The sequence below is a fragment of the Callithrix jacchus genome, chromosome 8 (assembly GCF_049354715.1).
Source record: "Callithrix jacchus isolate 240 chromosome 8, calJac240_pri, whole genome shotgun sequence".
NCBI lineage: Eukaryota > Metazoa > Chordata > Mammalia > Primates > Cebidae > Callithrix > Callithrix jacchus.
Window position 1 is genome coordinate 41,411,286 of NC_133509.1, and position 20,881 is coordinate 41,432,166.

The following is a 20,881-nucleotide window of genomic DNA, read 5'->3' on the forward strand; positions in this document are numbered from 1 at the left end:
CAGAAGTCGAGACTTTGCTGCATTCTTTGATAGTAACAATCGTCAACTATTAATAAGGGCTTATCACCTGCAGGTACTGTTTATAAGCATTGTAGGTATTAGCTCATTTAATCCTGAAAAGCAGTATTATTATCCCATTTCACAGATGAGGAGATTTACAAGCAAAGAAGTAATGTAATTTGACCCAAGATCCCACTAACAGGTTCTGGAGGCAAGCTCAGGCTTTAGGATCGATTTTATCTGTTATAATTAACTGTTGCTCAAATCAAAAAGTCTAAAACTCTCCTAATTTTGTGCATATTGTGCAAAGAACAACCAAGACCCTCAAACTGGTTCACCACTTACTAGTTGTACACCTTGTACATTTATGTACTGGATCTACAAATTCCTCATCAATAAAAATGGTGAATAATACTTCCTCGATCTACCTCAGAAGTTGTGAGAATCAGATGGGAAAATGAGCAGGAAAGCCCACGGAAGCTGTAAAACGAGTTACAGATGTAAGGCAGTATCATGTTGCATCCTCTCAACACTAGTACATTAGTCATCCTCACTTACACACGATAGTGAAATGCAAATAAAATAGCCATTATTTTGGAGAAGTATGGCTCTAAACTATATAATATTATAAACTATCCAGTCTGTTAATAACACCCAACATAAAACCACCACTGATTGATCAATAAAAATCATACTGTAGTTCCAGTGAAATGTACTCTCAAATGAACTTCCCTGACTCACGCTCATTAATTACCTCACCTTATTTGATATGTTCCCAGCATTTTCTGGAATGTATTACTCTCAATCTTTACTTATGTAGTAACTTTTTTTTTAATTTTAAAGTTCAAACTCTACATTCTCTATGCTACGATATCAAAAGTTCAATTGAGCCACTCAGTTTTCAGTTTCCCTGACTCAACTTTTTGGAGTTTTATAATTAATTATATTCCATTATTACTGATCATCAATTAGCTCAAAATGTTGCTGAGATGGTGAGCATGCTGAAGAAAGCAGAATTTAATGATAATTTGAGACCAGTAGGACACTAAATTTCTCTCTTGTTAATAATTAAAGTAGATAACTTATGTTTTTATTTATAGCTTCCAGAAATATCCGGCTCATTCCTGTACACTGCCCTGTCAGCTAATCATCCATTGGTCAGCATCTGACTTAGGCCATTGTGTTTTATTTTGTACACATGCCTTTAACTGAGGCCATTAAATGCAGCCCAAACAAAGGTTAAAGCAAGTGAGGTCATCACCATGTCTTCTCTGAAACTTTTTCCATCTGGTCAAATGCTTGCACATCATAAATATATAAAGAATGAAAGGGGTAAAATTTCAATTTACCTGTTTCAATTTCCCAGATATAGACTGAGTCATCTGCACATCCAACAATTAAAAAATTCTCAACCGGGTGCCATTTTATCATCTTCACCGGAAACAGGTGCTTCCGCGCATGCAGGAGGCAACTCTTTCCCTCAAGGTGAAGGAGAGCCACGGAATGGTCACTGCACACACAGCAAATGATCTGATCACCCATTAGCTGTGAAAAAACAACATGCGTATGTAAGTAAATAGTCAAATGCTTTCTCTATGATCAAGTCAGATTGTTTTTCTCCCGTCAGTAACATAAAAAATTTTGTTAAAGCCCCATTTACAAAAAGGATATTTCTGCTTCCTACAGCACTTTTCCATACTCTACAGAGGAAATTTAAACACTGAATAGAGTTTAAATTCAACAAATTCTCAGGAAGGTCAAGAGATGAATCCAGGACAGATCTACTTACAAGATAAATGAAGGACTTGACCATCACTCAGCAAATTTAGGCAGGGAGGCAGACGTCGGAAATAATGCAGAATAAAATAAACCCCAGGACTAATTTGTTGCCACAAAAAGAAGCTATTTGTAGACACAAGCTTAGGCCCAAGGGTATCATGAGCTGATATTTTCCACTTAAAGCCTCAAAATGTGATTTGGTGCTGTTCCCAGAACTATACAGATTCTAATCCAAACAGGAAACTCAGTGTAGACACAATCTAAAAGAGGTAAGCATTAGATAGCTCCAACTGAATGTATAGCCTCAAAGACATAAGGACCAAAAATAGGCTCCCAGGACAACAATCCTTGAGAGACTTTTAAAAAAGTCAGCGCGTAGTTACCTTGAACAGGTTAGGACAGTTACTGTTCATGGTGGTTTCTAATGATCTAGCCAGAATTTTTGGCTGTTTTGTTGAAAGCTTCAGTTTGGAAACCTTGAGACACCCACTACTCATCATTAACCTCTCTGGGGGTGGCAATGGGGAAAGATCAGGGCACATGTTTTCTTGTATAATTAAAAAAAAAATCACAAAATGTCAGGTGTGATAGATCTGGAGCCTAGACTTGTAGAATGGATCATATGTCATTTCCCCCAACCATTTTAACTCCTGGAGAACCTGCCCATTCCACAGCTACTAGAATAGGCAGCCCAATGTGCTCTAGAAAACTTACATGCATATACCCACATAACATATAAACACAAATCTTATGGTTAGGAATAAACCATAGAGAAATAATGTTTATAAGCATATTAACTGATTTAAAAAATCATTTTACTTGTGATACCATGTCGTTTTACTACAGAGGAAACTCAAAAGTTGATTGTTCATGTGTGTTTTTTTTTTAAGTCGACTTTACAAAAGCTGAATTTAAGTTGACATTACATGAGAAAATTCTACCTAAAGCTATTTCATTTTGCCCAACACAAGGTAGATGCTCGCAAGCTTACTAAAGCTCATTCTCTGATAAATAAATAAATAAGCAAATAAAAATTCATTTAAGAAGAAAATGTGCTAGGTGCAATGGCTCACTCCTGTAATCACAGCACTTTGGGAGGCAGAGGTGGGAAGATTCCTTGCACCCAGGAGTTGGAGACCAGCTTGGGTAACAAAGTAAGATCCTATCTCTACAAAAATAAAAATAAAAAACATTAGCTGGGTGTGGCAGCACATGCCTGTAGGCCTAGCTACTTGGAAGGCTGAGGCAGGAGGATCCCTGGAGCCCAGGAGGTTGAGGCTGCAGTGAGCCATGATCATGTCACTGTACTCCAGCCAGGGTGACAGTGAGACCCTGTCTCTCTCTCTCTCTCTCTCTCTCTCTCTCTCTCTCTCTCTCTCTCTCTCTCATACACACACACACACACACACACACACACACACACACACAGAATTTGAAGAAAAATGTAACTATCTATATCCTTATAAAAATAAATTTTTGACAGGGTCTTGCTATGTTGCAGAGGCTGGAATGCAGTGGTGTGATTTTGGCTCAATGCAAAACAGAAGTTATTGGAGGCAAAAGTTAATTTCTAATTTATAGATTATTTTGACTTGCTTTTGCATTGAGTATGTACTACTTTTATTTTTTAAAGATAATTTCATCAAAAACTAAGATATAAAAGTAGAGAAAAAAACAGATCTAAGTACTTAAAGAAAAATAATTAAGTGGCTTTTATGAAGCTAAGCGTTGATTAAACCTTTGCTTTAGAGCCACATTATCTGTATAATGTAAATTAAAATAATAAAATTCATATAGAAATATTAGAAATAAATATATTAAAAATCCAGTTGTATTATAAGAACATAGAACTTACAGCTTTCTTTTCTTTGGAAATATGGGTCATTTTTACTTGTCTTATTAAGTATTCTATAACATGATATAACTTTCAAATTTATGTGTTATATTTAACTCTTTGTCTTACTTTAAACTTCTCTGGTGACATCAAAAGACTTGTTACTGGACCGGCTTCCAAAAAGAATTTATGCAAAATTTCTTCAGTAAAGATATCCCACAAGATGACACATGAGTCTAGGTCGCCTGACAACATCCAACTTTGGTCTAATTTTGAAGAAAGACCATGTGGGTAAAGTAATGAGGTGACACTTTGGTAGTGGCCTTTAAGAACTTTGTAAGGGGGAGAATCTGAAAAACAATGAAACACCAAATAATACAGATGTTATTTTTGTTTGGACAATCATCCCAGGATTTTCTTTTATAACATTTTAACATAAGGAAATTACATATAATTAAAGCATGCACTTGGCTAAGAAAACTAGTGAACACCCTTAGATCATCTTAAAAAGCAAGTGCCTCACCAGAAGCCAGAGCATGCTTTTGATGAAGCACTGTAGTTAGTTGTTCAAAGTCTATTAATTCTAGGCCAGGCACAGTGGCTCATGCCTGTAATATCAGCACTTTGGGAGGCTGAGAAGGGCAGATCACTTGAGGTCAGAAGTTCAAGACCAGCCTGGCCAACATGGTAAAACCCCATCTCTACCAAAAATACGAAAATTAGCTGGGTGTGTTGGCTTGTGCCTGTAGTCCCAGCTACTCAGGAGTCTGAGGCAGGAGAATCACTTGAACCTGGAAGGTGGAGGTTGCAGTGAGCCGAGGTTATGCCACTGCACTCCAGCCTGGGTGACAGAGCAAGACTCTGTCTAAAAAAAAGAAAAGAAAAGAAAAGGAAAACATAGTTTACTGATTCTTAAGGATATTAGTAAGTTACCAATTCCAGTGTCATGGAATAGTAAACACTGTTCTAAAAGAGTGAACACTTCATGCATTTGCCTCCATGAAAATAAGTTCAGAATATTGCTTATTTGCCTCTACAAAAATAAATTCAGAATATTACTTATTTTCATTCTTTTTTTTTTTTTTTTTGAGGCAGGGTCTCACTCTGTTGCTCAGGCCTGAGTGCAGTAGTGTGATCATGGCTCACTGTAGCTTCAAATTCCCTGGGCTTGGAGGATCCTTCTGCCTCAGCCCCCTAGTAGCTGGGACCACAGGTGAGTGCCACCATGCCCAGCTAATTTTTGTACTTTTAGGAGGGACAGGGTGTCACCATGATGCTCACACTGTTCTCAAATTTCTGTGCTCAAGGGATCCACCTGCCTCAGTCCTTCCAAAGTGCTGAGATTACAGGCAGTAGTCACCTCGCCCAGCCTGTCATTCTTCAAATTATAGCAACTAAGTCTAGTATACCAGAAAAAAAAGTTTCAGAAAATATTTTTACTTTGAAAGATGTTAGAGATTACCTAATTCTACCTCTTTGCTTTACAGATAAAGCATCTGAGGCTCAGAGAGGTTAAGTGGCTTGCATCCAAGTGTGTAAAAGCAAAGCAAAATCTTTAAGAGTGCAGCGCAGCACTGCTGTTAAATGAATCTGCCTTTTTCATCCCCCCTGGGTCTATCACTTACTAGATATGTCACCATATCTAGTTTCCTTTCCCTCTAAACCATAGATGTTACATCTGAAAATTTAGGATAATAATAGTCCTTACTTCAGACAAGACTGTTGTGTGGAATAAATAAGGTAATGTCTATAATTTTGTAGCACTCTGCTTGGCACTTGGTAGGCATATGGACATTTCAAATCATAGCTGTATGAGAACACAGGACTAGTGACACACTACTGTGCTAAGGGGTGACTCCTCCCCTAGCCACACTGCTTCTTCCTTCATCATTAGCTAAACTCCCCCAAATTCATAAACCATAAACTCCCTTTATTCAAATTAAAAATAAACCTCATCTAAGAATTATGATTATACTTCAGAAACTTCTATTCCATCAGGATATCCTCACTTTGTATCTCCTAACAAACCAGGATGAGTGCTCATTCAGATGCTGGAAGTCAAATGTGGCTTCATCTTGCTTTCTGGGTATTAGGATAAATCAGCTTAGATAAAAACTGCTAGGTCTTCGCTTTTTCACTAACTTTTAACAGCAGCCATTTAGCTGTACACCAGTACATTACCTCTCCTTGGTTCACTGCCATTTATTCTTCCACTTCAGTCAATCACTGAAGCGTAAGTCAGTAACATTTAGTAAGTGGCCAAAGTAAGCTGAGAACAATAGTTGGCAATATAAGAAGATTTTTAAAAATTGAGATTTAGTCCTTACCGTTAAGGACCTTATGCTCTAATAGGTTTTATATAACAATAATAAAGTAGGCCAGGCGCAGTGGCTCACACCTGTAATCCCCAGCACTTTGGGAGAGCTAGGCAGGCAAATCACCTGAGGTCAGGAGTTCGAAACCAGCCTGGCCAACATGGTGAAACCTCGTCTCTACTAAAAATACAAAAATTAGCCAGGCGCAGTGGCGGGAGCCTGTAATCCCAGCTCCTCAGAAGGCCGAGGTAGGAGCATCGCTTTAACCTGGGAGGCAGAAGTTGCAGTGAGCTGAGATTGCACCATTGCACTCCAGCCTGGGCAACAGAGTGAGACTCCACCTCAAATAATATTAACAGTAAAACAGTATACAGTTTTTTTCTACACATTCTAAATCTCAATCACCTCCTATACTTCTTTCCCTTACATAAGAATTTAATAGGTATTTGTTGTTGTAATGCACAAATGCAGAAAGCTGTATAAGCACACATACACATTTCATTCACAAAGACATATAGACTAAACAGAAAGACACTCTTTTTCTTCTGATTAGGAAAGATTAAAAAATTTAATAGCATACAAAGATGGTAAAGTTTGGGGAGAAAGCCATTTTTATAGGCTATTAGTGAAAATGCATGCATATTGATGAAAGTTCTTTACAGAATATTTTAGATATATTCTCAAAAATGCAAACAAATGTTGATTTAGTGATTCTACTCTTAGGAATTAATATATAGATATGCCTGTATATATATATACAATGATAATCAATTCCTCATTGTCCATGGTAGCTAAAATCTAGAAAACCTACATACAAATTAATAGGAAATTAAAGTTAGATTATTACTAATTATTTAAAGTCAGCTCATAAAGAATGCACTCCGAAATATTTTATTTAGATTTGTTTAAAAACATTTGGGTAAAGCATGTAGAATATGCTTTTATTTGTGCAATATAATTAAAAGACTGTGTATTGTTATGCTTGGTATGTCCTTAAATACACATAGAAAATTTCAAGAGGAGTATAAATAAACTGGTATTAGCATTGCCTTTGAAGAAAGAAACTGAAAGATCAAGTAAGGAGAAAAACTCATTTCTTACTGTATAACCTTCTGCTTGAGTTTTTTTTTTAAACCATGTATGGTTTACTTTAACATTAAAATAGGTACACATTTATTGGCAAATGCCAGTAAATTCTTTAGGTCTCTAAATCTTCTTTAGTGTACCTTGTTGAAATTGCAGCTTAGATAAATTAAATAAATAGTGTCAAATAAAATTCAATGACCTTTTACTAAAGAGCTGCCTTCTAGAAGTCTTGCTTTGGCAGCATTCAAAGCCTGGGTAATGATAATTGTCCCATCTTCACAGCCACATATTAGTTTATCAAGACTTGGAATATACTCTGAGGAAGTGACAAGAGCAGTTCCTGCCCCATCTTTAAACCCAGAGAAATAGTCAATAATACTGTGCGACATGGTATCATGCTTATCAAAATTATCTTGAAGAGTCCAGGTGGTAGTTATTGGTATCTCTGAAAAGAAAACAAACACAAAAAGAAAATTTGGTTTATCAATGCATCACAGACATGGAAAATATCAAGGCACCCTCCCTTCAAAAATATGAATACAATTTAACAGTCTATCCCCTATTCATATTGCCAGCATTTATCTCTTAAGTTCAATTGATGTTAACATAAATTATATTGGTTGTGTTACTATATAAGATCTGTAAGCTTTGTGTTTATACCTGCTTTTATGTTGTCATTTAATACATAATAGTACACAATAAATTTTTCCTCTTTCTGGTCCCATATTGCTCAACTTAGAAGAACCAATGAGTTAATTACAAATTAGTTCTCAGAAGACATGTGACTAGAAATGGAAACTGACTTACCTCTGGGAGAACCATCAAACTTGGACACAGGAACATCAGGGATGTGCCACAAAGTAATTCTTCCTGAGACTTCTCCAGAGAAAAGTACCTTGTAAAAAGGCTCTTTCCGTTCATTCATGTAGCCCATGACAAAGGGACAGCTCTGTTCCGATACAAAAAGTGAGCTTTTATGTAGGAAATATTCTAACTATGGAGAGATGGCCACTGTTTTTAGACAGAAAGAACACTTAATAACTGAAGTCTTTTCAATTTATTTCCCACTGTTTCAAAATTTCAAAGAAGTAATCTGTGATCTAGGACTAAAGAGGCTTTATAAAACAAGAAGCAAAGTCATAGACTTCAGAAAGTTAGTAAGAGTATTTAACATTTACTGACCATGTTATTTGTGTGTATGTGTGTGTGTGTGTATATGTGTGTGTGTGTGTGTATATATACGTATATTTGTATACATATATATACATATATACATACATACATATATATATATACACACACACACACACACACACATGCCTCTATGTGTACACATTACTGCAAGAGCCTTTCTACATATTCAGTTCAATAATCCTCACAATAACCTTATAAAATTGGTACCAGCGTTGTTTTCATTTTACAGACAAGAAAACTTGAAGGGAAGAGATTGATCTGTCTAAGGCGATTAGAGGTAGCAATGGGCTTTGACTCCGTAATTCTAATTCAGGAACCCAGGTCCCGAATAGATATAATTGTAACTGTTATACAATAGTTCCTGTGTAGTTCTAATGGTCAGCTAAAACAGCAACTAATATTTATATAGTAATTGTATGTTGTTAATATGTTTCCCACTTTTTGTTGACTATTTTTTAGATTAAATATACTTGATTTCAGATTTCTCAAGTGGCCACAAAGGAAAATGATTTCATAATTTATAATGTGTATGTGTGTACATATATAATGTTATACATAATATTATGTATGATTTTTAACATTGTATATACATTATATATAGTTTATGATCTTGCTGAAGCAGAATATAAATAGTGGGCACCAGTGCCCTTAAAGCTATGCCTTCACTAGTGAATGTGCTTAGAGCATCCCCGGTCCTTCTCAGGGCAGGTCTGAAAATAGAGATTATGCATAAGGGATCAAAATCATTTAAGTGATTACAAAAACAAAGCCTGAACTTTCTTTGGTGCAGAAATAAAAGTCATCCTGAAAAGAAAGCCAACTGCTGGTGGTAGACTCAAAGAAGTCCAGAAAAGTGATGCTTCCTAGTCACAAAATGCGCTTTAAGGTCTGGATTTAGACATATTAGTGAAAAGTTCTATTCATTAGCGATAATTAAGGGCCAAAATTAGCTACCTTTAATCTTCACAACAAAGCTATGTCATAAGTAACATTGTTATTATCCTGATATGAAAATAAGAAAACTCTGACAGAAAATAAGAAACCAGTCCAAGGTCATCCAATGAAGATGTGTAATGAATTCCCTGTAGTCCTAAGAAATAAGAGCATCATGGAAAATGGTTCCAATAAAGTCAGTTTCTAAATAAATTATTGTAAGGCTCAGAGGGCACTTTGGTGTCTTACAGCCATGATTTTTATAGCTTTTTGAAAATGGTGCTGATAAAATTTGGTTAAATTGGCTACTCAAACTCTCCTACCATTGTATGCACTTAGAACTGATAGTTCCAACTCTCTGGTTATTCTAATTTAAAAAGGAAGCTCCAAGAGGCTGGTGGCTTACTCAAGTTGGTGGCAGCACAACTCCTCCCAGCGGGTGCTTTGCCTCTGCAGTTGAATTTCCCTGTTGCTTTCATCCCCGCTGCCTCCACCTTCCACACGGCTGCCTCTCACCTGCTCACATTCACCCCTTGATCCCTCGCTTCTCCTCCTCCCAAACAGTTGCCTCTAGTTCTGCTATTCACCTGAAAAACCTCTTCCTAGTCCCTTACCATGTGAATTCTGATTTTTCATCACAGTGTCCATGAGAGTCTCCATCCTCCAGGATGTAATAAAACATATCCATTAGAACTGAAAGCCCTGGGCTAACTGCCTGGATTCAAATCCTGGCTTTACCAATTGACAGCTCTATTAAAAGAGCACGTTACTTACTGTAGGTAATTTGGTACACCTCACTGTCTCATTTTCCCTACCTGTGAAAGAAGACTAACAAAAGCACCTGATATATGGGATTGGTGTAAGAAATAATGAGCAGATAAAGATAAGGTGCTCAGAATGGTCCCTGACATTTAGTCACTATTCAATTAATTTGAACAATTCTTGTTATTCTTTTCTCAGAAGAATTGAGAAACTCACTCCAAAATCCATTACCAGATTTGGACTAAACCACTTGAGTTCAAATCCTGGGAATTCACCTCTCCGAACATCAGTTTCAAAATGGGATCTTGGTGGCAACTAAAGAAATGAGGTTGTTTGTATGTTTGACAATAATAAGGACTGAAACAAAGTTGTTTATCATCATCATCAACATCAGTACTCTTAGTTCATGCACACACATTTTTTATTTGTGATTCTTAGGCTGTTTTTATCCCAGCTATTCCCACCTCAGCACAGCAGCCTTACTCTGTGGCTGAGACCCTGGGAAGCCCAGTTCCTTATCTCAACAGCCAGGACCCCTGCACCACAGGCCTCAGCAATTACCAGCTATTATTTGAAACCAGGGAGACCCTATGCAGCTACTGGCAGGAAAGATGAATCCCCATTCTCACCACTGCAACTCCATCAGCAGATAATGTTCATGAGCATTACAAACAGTAACTCTGAGAACCGGTTACTGTCAACCCTGGAGATTTAATTCTGTGGTATAACTCCAAAAAATGAGTCTGGACAATACTACCTGTTTACAGAGCGGTACTGTCTAAGCTCACTGCATGTATCAAATTCATCTCATCCTACCACAATGCCTTCATTACCTGGTGACTTCAAGAGAGATTGGGAACTCTTATATTTAGTGAACACTGGTGAGGCTTGAATAAGGGGAAGAAAGTCTGACTTTGTGCGCTAGACAAAAGGCAAGTAAGGACAGGAAGATCAGCTTTTTCCAGTTTCCAAATACTCTATTCTTATTTCACTGGTTTCTAGGCATTTCTCGATTTTAAGATACAGAAACAGCTATGGTTGTTTAAACAAGTATTATTGGTAAAAAACCCATAAGTTTGTTTTCACATTTTGAGAAACAAAGCAAGATAACTTCCCATGAGATTAGTTATTTCTTTAGTTGTCGTATTCTTTCCTCATGGTTACATCTAGCATTGAAATTTGTAGGAATGAGAAGCCCCAAAAGGGCACAACTGATAATTGGCTTTCAGGGCAAACTGTGCTTTGTAAAAATGCATTCAAAGCTAAAGAGAAGGAAACAGCAGATTCTTTAAAACATAACTAAATATGCCTTTCTGCGTAAGCCCCAATACTGCTTTTGTGATCAATAGCAAAACCAGAAACTATTGCTGCCCAGAAATAATTTAAGAAATAGTCATTGATGCATGTCATAATTATAAAGTTTGCTTGTGCCCCAGTGGCACTTGGGGTTCTAATTTTTGGCTGACAGTTTCTTAATCAAGTTTTCACAGCAAAACCTCACAGATATGTTAAAGGGACAATCACTGAACTATAGGATTTCCAACAGCTATGCTGCCTAATTAAGCAAACCATCATTCTGTTAAAAGTAGCATGCTTCCTTGGTTGACACATCAATAATTCAAAACTCGTCCACTCTCCATGAAATACGTTTTTGGATAATTAACTGATGACAAAGTCCAAAGGCTTAAGAAAAGAAAACACTTTGGATAACACTACTGAAATGAAATAACTGCTTAAATTTTAAGGCTTACTGGGGTGTCAAGAGTATGATTCAGTCAAGTAACAAGCTCACAATTATATTCTCGACTCTCTGCCAAAAGCATAATTATATTTGCTTTAACAAGAAAGTTTATTCGTAAGAATAGCTAAATACAACTGAAAATGATACCAATTTATGATTAAGTAAAAAAAAATAAAACATTTCATAAAGTTTAAAAATTGGAGTGGATACATAAAATGTTAACAATGTTTTTTCAAACCATCTGTCACAAGGGTCCGTGAAAAAAAAGTGTGGTGTGTGTGTGTGTGTGTGTGTATGCGCTTGTACATATATACATACACACACAAATGCAGAGACAGACCGAATGAGAAAGTAAATATAGAAAAATGTTAATAATTGGTGAATCTAGGTAAAGCATATATGAGTAATTACTGCAATACTCCTGCAACTTCCCAAATACTTGAAAGTTTTCCAATCAAAATAAGTAAATACAGCTAAGTAAAAAAAAAAAAACTCAGTGAATATTTATTGCAGTGAAAATAGAAATTCTGTTTCTTTTCAACATTTATAATTTTCCTGTAATGAATATATATCGTTTCATTATAAACTTAAAAAACAGTCTTAAAAATAGTAGATTTTTAGAGACGAAGTGTTCTCTTTGGTAGCCATTGACAATTAAAGTTGATTTTCTCATTAACAAGGTGATGGGATGCTTCAATTCGATGTTTTCAAGGCTGACTCTGTGACAGACAAAGCAGCACTTACCCAAGAAACAGAGTGAAGCAGCTTTGAGGCACTCACTTTTTTCTTGCATTACCTTATTTTCCTGCACAGAAGTACAGCACAGTAAATGAGGATAAACGGTCTCTTTAAGCCCTCTTCCATCAAAAGGGTATATGCTTTTCGAAAGCCCACTGCATGGCAAAAATAAAAAGCAAAGTTTAGAACTTCGGCGTTCTTTATTCGTTTTTTTCCCCCTCCCACTTTCAAAAGCCGGATGGTATCGTTCAAGTTTCTAAACTCTAGTTAGAAATTGTTGGGTTAATAATTACAAGTGACTTTTTGAAAACCCAGCACCAGCTGTACAAGTTATACATGGTTAATCTCATTCCTCCATCCCCTGCTGTTTTGTACAAAGGCTGAAGCCTATGAAGCCCCCAGTAAATCTTCTAGTGCCAAAGTTGTTTTGTTCTGGTTTTTGATCATGGGCAGCATGCAGGGATTTTTACATAATAAACCTCCCAAAGTTCATTTTCTACCTGAATGTTTTGTATGCCGCTCCCATCTGAGCCCACCTGTTCAGCAGCTGATAGATGTAACTGTGACCATCTTCTGTCCATATGAGGATTCTGTGAGCAGCAATCACTTCTCCACCAGCAAAGAACTGCCCATTTCTACTAACTTCAGTCAGCAGAAGGGAGAAATTACAATAATCATAAACCTAAAATATAAAGTTGATGCACATTATCAAAGGTTGAAATCTAATCTGCCAATAAGGTAAATACAAATTCTGATAGTAATAATATAACATCATAGTGTTAATAACAGACCATACTGTACTCATATATTAAAAATGATATTTTACTATCACTTATTTACTCATATTTATCTTAGGGTAGGTTTCAGTGGATAAAGTTCATCTGGCTATTTCATTCCAGAGTGTGTGCACTAAACATAGAAACCGTAATGAGTAGACCAAGTTTTACATTTGAAAATTTATTATGCACATAAAAAATGTATATCACATAAATGTTTTGTTAGACCATATACTTTTAAATCTTTATTCAAAAATACATTATCATCATACAAGTAAGACTGTAGAGTTTTGTTAACCGATCCTGTTATACAAAACTTTAAAGAAAAATAAATGCTATGAAATGATGGCAACTTAGCTTTTCTTTCTTCTGGGAAATGTCAGTGAACATATTCTCAAGAAAATAATGTTATTCCCTCTTAAATCCAATAGAAAAGTAAAACATCTAAAAGTATAATCAACTATTAGGTGAAAAGTATATTTTTAGTTCTAAAGTGCAGACACCAAATTTTGAAAATAATTTAGAGCTAAATATTCATTGTTATTATGGTTTGTTGTTAACAAAATTAGAATAGACTACTGCATATCTAGTATCTTGAGATACAAAACTGTTGCATACCATGATATTAAATATGTAGTAATCTATCCCAATTTTATTACAGAGTTAGAAACTAAGATGTCAGTCATAAAAGACATTATTCCATGTTCTGGTAATACTATTATAGAGAATTTTATCATATTTAAATCATATTATTATTTTTGCACAAAACAAAAAAGACAAATTACATTTGCATATCACTGATATTTATTATATTATTTTATAATACCTTCCAACATTTAGAAAATACCACCAAGAGAAGTCTCTCAGTATATGAGCAAAATCGTATTGTTTGGCAGTTCAAGGACTCAAGAAACTTGGATTCTTTTTCATAGACATCTTGCTTTTCCTTCAAAAGGAAAGAAAATTTTTTAGTACTAGTTCAGGTAATTTATACACAGTCATGAGAAGACCTGCTTCCCATACATCTCAAGTAGATCACACCATTATAAAATGAAAAGTATTTGAGTTTCCTTTTGAGTGTTTTGAACTAAGAAGCTACTTTGCAATAGAAGTTGTGTACCTGGGCGACGAAATAATCTGTACACCCAACCCTCACCACACTTAATTTATCTTTATAACAAACCTGTATATGTACTCCTGAAAGTCTTAAAAAATGTTTTTAAAGAAATAAAGGATGTATTTCTTGGGGAAAAAAAGCTGTGATCAGGAAATCCTCTTGGATTCAAGAACTTATTATATACAATCATTTAGCAAACATTCTGTGGGGAACTATGGCTGAATGCTGAGAATGTCAAGATTAAGAATAAGCTATAGACTGTTAGACATAGCAGAAAGGTCAAACAAAAAATGTAAAATGATGACTTAAGAAAAGCCCTACAGTATTTTATTTTATTTTTAATTTTTTTCTTTAGACAGAGTCTTGCTCTGTTGTCAAGGATGGAGTGCAATGGCATGATCTTGGCTCATTGCAACCCCTGCCTTCTGCGTTCAAACCATTCTCCAACCTCAACCTCCCAAGTAGCTGGGATTACAGGTGCACACCGTGCCCAGCTAAAATTTTGCGTGTGTTTAGTAGAGACAAGGTTTCACCATATTGGACAGGCTGGTCTCAGACTTTGGACCTCTGGTGATCCACTCACCTTGGCCTCCAAAGGGCTGGGATTACAGGCATAAGCCATCATGCCTCGCCTAGTATTTTAATTGCTGAACAAAGTGCCAACACATGGCACATAGATTACTATATTCCCAATAAGTTTGTGATAATGCTGGATGTGTATTTCTCGAGCTCAGCATACCAACAAAATTCCTAGGCTTCCTCAACCAAGAAATTCCTAAAGAGAGCCCAGAGCTCCTTGGGGAAGCCTAAATAATTTTGTCATCAATACAAATAGTATGGTTGTTCTTTCGTCCATCATCTCAACTTGTAGCCTGATGTCAGGGAAGAGGTGAATACACTGGACTCCCCAGGGACGTGCCTCTCAGTGGTTTATAGTCATTTACCTGCCACTGTTAACACATACTTAGAAGAAAGGGGGATTTCTGCTGTAAGGACCAGAAAGATACTCTGCTATTTTTTTTAATTAAAATTTAATCTTTGTGCGTATGTGTGTGTGTATAAATGAAAACATTTATATATACATGGAGAAGAGATTGGAAGGCTACAAGCCAATTATACCAATGGTCGCCCCTTGGAAGATGGATGGGGGGAGATTATGGTGGTAGAATTTATACACTTCTATATTATTTGAACTTTTAACAATAAGCATGTAATAGCCTTGTAATTTATAAGTTTTGATAAATATGCTTCAATTGTAGTGAAAAAAGAGTAGGGTTCCCAAGCCAACCTGAATGCTGTTGATAGATGAGGAGAGATCCCATACTTTGAGCTCACCAGCTACTGATACCACCAAGAGAGAATCTTCTGTAAAAAGAACAAAAGTAACATAGAAGCTCCATGGATGTAATTGGGCATGTAAAAATCATTTCATAGTCATTTGAGAATTATGCAGGGCTGTGTAGATGGAAAATTCTAATATTTTGAGTTACTTTTTAACTAGAAAAAAATAAACATTCTACATCATGCTCGAAATCGGTTTTAAAGTTTCAAAGTGATTCCTAGATAGAAGAGCGCCGCTAGAAGCAGAACTGCATTGCAAATCATCATAACATGAAGCCTTCCTATTTCAGAAGTAAGTGAGGAGCCCACTTCCGCTTCCCTTTGCAGTCGCTCATTACAGGAACTGAATTATCAATACTACATCCAGAAGATACAGGAGGGCAAAATTCCAGGAGTCCTACCAATCCACAGCAAAACCTGCTCGTCACTCTGAAAATGTAACAAGCAGAACTTGGTTATAAAAACACAGATTCTTGGGCAGGTGCAGTGGTTCACGCCTGTAATCCCAGAACTGTGGGAGGCTGAGGCGGGTGGATCCCAAGGTCAGGAGTTCAAGACCAGCCTGATCAAGATAGTGAAACCCCGTATCTACTAAAAATACAAAAATTAGTCAGGTGTGGTGACATGTGCCTGTAATCCCAGTTACTCAGGAGGCTGAAGCAGAGAATTGCCTGAAAGTGGGATGTGGAGGCTGCAGTGAGCTGAGATCATGCCACTGCACTAGAGCCTGGGCGACAGAGTGAGACTCCGTCTCGAAAAACAAAACAAAAGTAAAAAACAGATTTGCCTCTTTCCACCTCATCATAACCTTTTGCTGACTTTCCAATGTTTTGAACCACTGGCATGGGTGTTCTTAGTTTTTCTTGATCAGACGTATTATAGATGTATCCTCATTAATAGGTAATCATAAAGAAGCATTCTTTCTGAATTCCTGACCAATAATTTGACAAATAATTCAAAAAGTAGATATTTTTATATGTGATCTCTTACTGTCAGATAATATCCAACTATTACCTTGAATTCTCATGGAGTGAACAATGCACATGCAGTTGATCCAATCAGGAAACTGAGATGATCTAAAACTGTGAACAACAGCCAAAGTTTTGGCGTCAATTATGAGGACATCTTGATATTCTCCACAACAAAGAAGCCAGCCTTCTCCTGTCATCCGGAATGAGCAGTGGTAATACTATGTATATGGAAATCAAAGCAAACATTTCATTATAACTAGAAGTTAACATAATTTGTCTACATTGAAGACCTCTCTAGATTTTAGTTTTAGCTTACGATCAATTGAGGTATTGAACTGAATCGCAGCTCAAATTTTTCTTAGTTCAGTTATTCCAAACTCGCACTGGCACTTTAGTCTCATTTGCAACTCATGATTTTTCTGGAGAAAGAGAGACCTTTTGGAAGGAGTGATTTTATTCTAAATTATGGAAAGCTCACACTTATATTATTTCTAGAGTGCAACTTGGAACTAAACAACCACGGGGCCAGGCACAGTGGCTCATGCCTATGATCCCAGTGCTTTGGGACATGAAAGCAGGAAGATCGCTTGAGGCCAGGAAGTTGAGGCCGCCATTAGCACCACTGCATTTCAGCCTGGGTGGCAGAGCAAGACCCTGTCTCTTAAAGAAAAAAAAATTAATAACAACAACAAAACCCTGTTCCTTACCCAAGCAACAATTCTGTATGTTAAAAAGAAATAAAAGGTTTGAAGGGCATTTGAGTATTATTGTGCCAAATAAGTTTTGGAAATCTTTTATTAAAGGTCAAGTAATGCATTCTACTTTAAACCAGCTCTCTCTGCAGAATTTTATTCCCAGATAAATAGAAGAGAGTTTGTAAATGTTGCAATGCAAATCATCAACACTAAAAGTATAAAATATTTAAAAACATGGTCACACCAGTGGAAGCATGCAACCACACTGCATATGCTTGGAAATCATCTACTAAAAGCCAAGATTTGCTTTAAAGATTGGGAAGTGATCATAAAAGTTATGGTTATGCTGCTTGCTCTCATTTCATAAATAAGACATTTAGAAATTAAGAACCTATCCACACAAAAAAATAGGGTTTAAAATTGGAAATGAGAGAAAAAATTATGCTTTATAACATAGCAGATCATTAACACTGAATTTTTACATGTGTACAAGTATGTGTGTTTTGTGTCACTAAGGCAACATATGGACATTGTCTTTCAAATCTGTTAGAAAGATACACAAATGAAAGAATCAGGGGAAAAATCTGCTTGACTAATACCTTTTGGAAAAGAAAAATGCCATAATAGCAGATGATTACTGATGATATTCGACCCTCATGACAAAATAAAAATTCAAGAAAAGAATATTCTCCAAAGATACTTCTTTAGTAGTGTATTTGCAAATGCCCTAAACAAGTTGCAGAATCCGGAAATGCTCTGGAGGAAGTGAGCGTACTTACACAGATTGCAGTGTGCCTGTAAGGGAGCGTAGCCTTCTTCACACACTGTCCACTGGTGACATTCCAAACACACATCTCCCTAGCAGAGACAACTTTGTATTATTCTCTGTCATTTCCAATCAATTGGCTGGAATAATTTTTGTGCCACCACGTTTTTCTTCAGTGCTGCACTTAAGTGCAGCCTGATCATTTATGTGACTTTTTGTTACAGATTACTGGGAAAGAAAATGTTGTGGTCATTAGCAGGGATGACATACTGTATCTGTATCTTTTTGTTTGGGTAATTACACCCTGCTGCCAGCCTGCAAACCTTACTTTAGGGACAACCCAGCCTACAACAAATTGTGGGGATACAGCTATCACAGCCTCTTGGTGACAGTAGAACAATCTTTTCATGGAAACTGTATCCTCTTGAAAATGCTTTATTTCACTGAACTTAAACTATATATTCTGAAAATCATAATGCATCAAGTGCTGCATCTTCTGAGGCCAACGTATCATCTTTGTAAAAACAAACAGTGCCACCAAGAGGCTACATTTGGTCTATCATTGATAACAGTTTATCTCTGCTACTTCTGACTTGAAATTCTGAAATAATCCTTGCCACTTAATATTTAGAAAACTGTTATTATTTGAAAAACTCGTACTTGGTTATATATTACAAAGACATCGTTTTAAAATACAGTTACAAAATACACCCAGCATAGGGTGGTTTATATGACTTCACAAAAATCAGAATGGCTGTTTCAGGATTGTTTGGTAATATTCTTCAGTCTTAACAGTTTTAAAACATAAGCAAAATTTTCATGCAAGAAAAACATAAGTTTTATAGACCTTAAAGGAGATACTGCTATTATATTAGGAAGCAAAATATATAGACTAATTATGTTAACAACTGCATGCTTTTGGCATTTGTGGGCTTTTTCATTTTTCTAACCAAACACTGGAACTCAATCTTCTAAATGAATGGTTCTTAAACTGGGGTGATTTAGCTACCTCCTATTCCCCCTACATTCCGAGGACACTTGGTAACATTTGGAGATATTTTTGGTTGTTAGAATTAGGAACACACTACTGGCATCTAGTGGACAGAGGCTGCCAAACAGCCTGCAATGCATAGGACGTCCCCCACAACAAAGAATTATCGCTTCCTAAATGCCATTAGTGCTGAGTTGAGAAATCGCATTCTAGAAATAGACACTAAATAGTCATAGATTTTTTCCCTATATTTATATCCAACCTCATTCTAAAAAGATTTGAGGTAACCTAAAAAGACATATAGTTCTATAAAACAGGAGGGGAAAAAATCTCTGTGTGTATGTACTAAACAGTAAGATTGGGAGGAAGGTAAATATTGAAATAATATATCTCAAAAGTAAAGCAAACTAATAATGCCTCTATAAAATAAAGAGATGTATCTCAAAGTTAAAGTAATTGAACCTTAAGCAGTCAACATTATAAAAGTTTAGCTCTTTAAGGGATTTGAGTTTATTGACAAGGTTTTTGCCTCTAGCTATGCATCAACAACCACCTAATACTTTTCCAAAAATTACCTCAGAGATTCCAGTTCCGTGACTCTGTGTTGGGATCTGGTATGTGTGGCTTTGAAAAGCACCTGATCAGCTGACTTCTTTCTAGCCTTTTCCTAAATCAGTAGCTCTAAATTCTGGCTATACATTAGGCTTATTTGAGAACTTTTAAAAAATACTGATGGCTGACCAAATGCAGATATCAAATCAGGCCAATTAATTCACATTTTCCAGGAATGGGCTCTAGACATCAGTGAAAATTCCTTTGAAAATACTAATGTATTTAAACCATCTTGGACCCCAGTACTTTACCTGCTTTCCCTATTTGTTTGCTTATCATTTTATTTTCTGTATTAAATCTGAAAAATGCAACTATATCACAAAGTGAAAATTTTCACTCTTTGCCTATCAATTTTATTTAATAAAAGAAAGTAAATTTGTGGTGTATCAAATGTAACACTGACATCTTACCTGGGACTGTATACGTTACATACATAAAAGTAAGACATGAAATCGAACTACTAAAAAGTATGAACTTTTCATTTTTTAAAATTGTCACCTAAGTTTGTACATAGCTAAAATCAACTTTCATTATAAAAAATTTAATTTAACAATTTAAAAAATCTTTAAAAATCTTAAATTTTTATTTCAATGAAATAAAAAACACAGATGAAAGTGTCTACAACATACGAAATTAGAAAATTGTTATATTCTCACTACAAGTTCCTTGAAAAGGGGCACTTTTTAGTCATATTCTACTTTACATCCCAACCTCAGCACCTCGATAAAAATATATTCCATGGATAAATGTATCAGCCACTATTCTTCCACACATTTTCTATCTTTTGGAAATATATTATTTTCTCCTAACCTCATTCTTATTTCTCATATTTGTATGCTTATAACACTATTGTTTTGCTCAAACTTTAAAAGAAGTGCCTGGAAGGAGAGGAGATAAACATAAATACTTGCTTTGCCATCTTGCATTGGAAGTCTATGACATTTTTCAAATTTTTTGCCTTGTCTTCCTTTATACTTTCATCTTTTTCTTTGGCATTCTCAGACTCCTCTTCTTCCTCTGTCTGCTTTGTAAGTGCTGGTTTTCTTTAGATATTTGTCTTATACTTTCTTAACATTCTTACACTCTCTTTCTGGGTAAGTTATCTACTCCCCTGGCTTCAGGTACTGTTATTATGCTATTGGGAGCCCAGACCTGTCTACCTGAGCTCTATATTTGTATATGCAACTAATTTTTAGACATCTCCATCTGTTTGACTTTAAGGAGCTCACC

The 20,881-nt window shown here is 36.0% G+C and overlaps 1 protein-coding gene across 1 annotated transcript in view; it reads right to left on the reverse strand.

Annotated features, from left to right (window-relative positions):
* WDR72 (WD repeat domain 72) overlaps positions 1 to 20,881 on the reverse strand; it is a 210,639-nt gene that overhangs the window by 150,942 nt on the left and 38,816 nt on the right. The window contains exons 4-13 of the mRNA XM_009005469.5: positions 18,062 to 18,140; positions 16,631 to 16,805; positions 15,564 to 15,640; positions 13,985 to 14,104; positions 12,919 to 13,064; positions 12,441 to 12,537; positions 7,822 to 7,963; positions 7,214 to 7,459; positions 3,743 to 3,963; positions 1,350 to 1,545 (exon numbers count right to left, since the gene is read on the reverse strand). Of these exons, the coding sequence (XP_009003717.4) occupies positions 1,350 to 1,545; positions 3,743 to 3,963; positions 7,214 to 7,459; positions 7,822 to 7,963; positions 12,441 to 12,537; positions 12,919 to 13,064; positions 13,985 to 14,104; positions 15,564 to 15,640; positions 16,631 to 16,805; positions 18,062 to 18,140 (1,499 nt within the window). The remainder of the gene's footprint in view (positions 1 to 1,349; positions 1,546 to 3,742; positions 3,964 to 7,213; positions 7,460 to 7,821; positions 7,964 to 12,440; positions 12,538 to 12,918; positions 13,065 to 13,984; positions 14,105 to 15,563; positions 15,641 to 16,630; positions 16,806 to 18,061; positions 18,141 to 20,881) is intronic.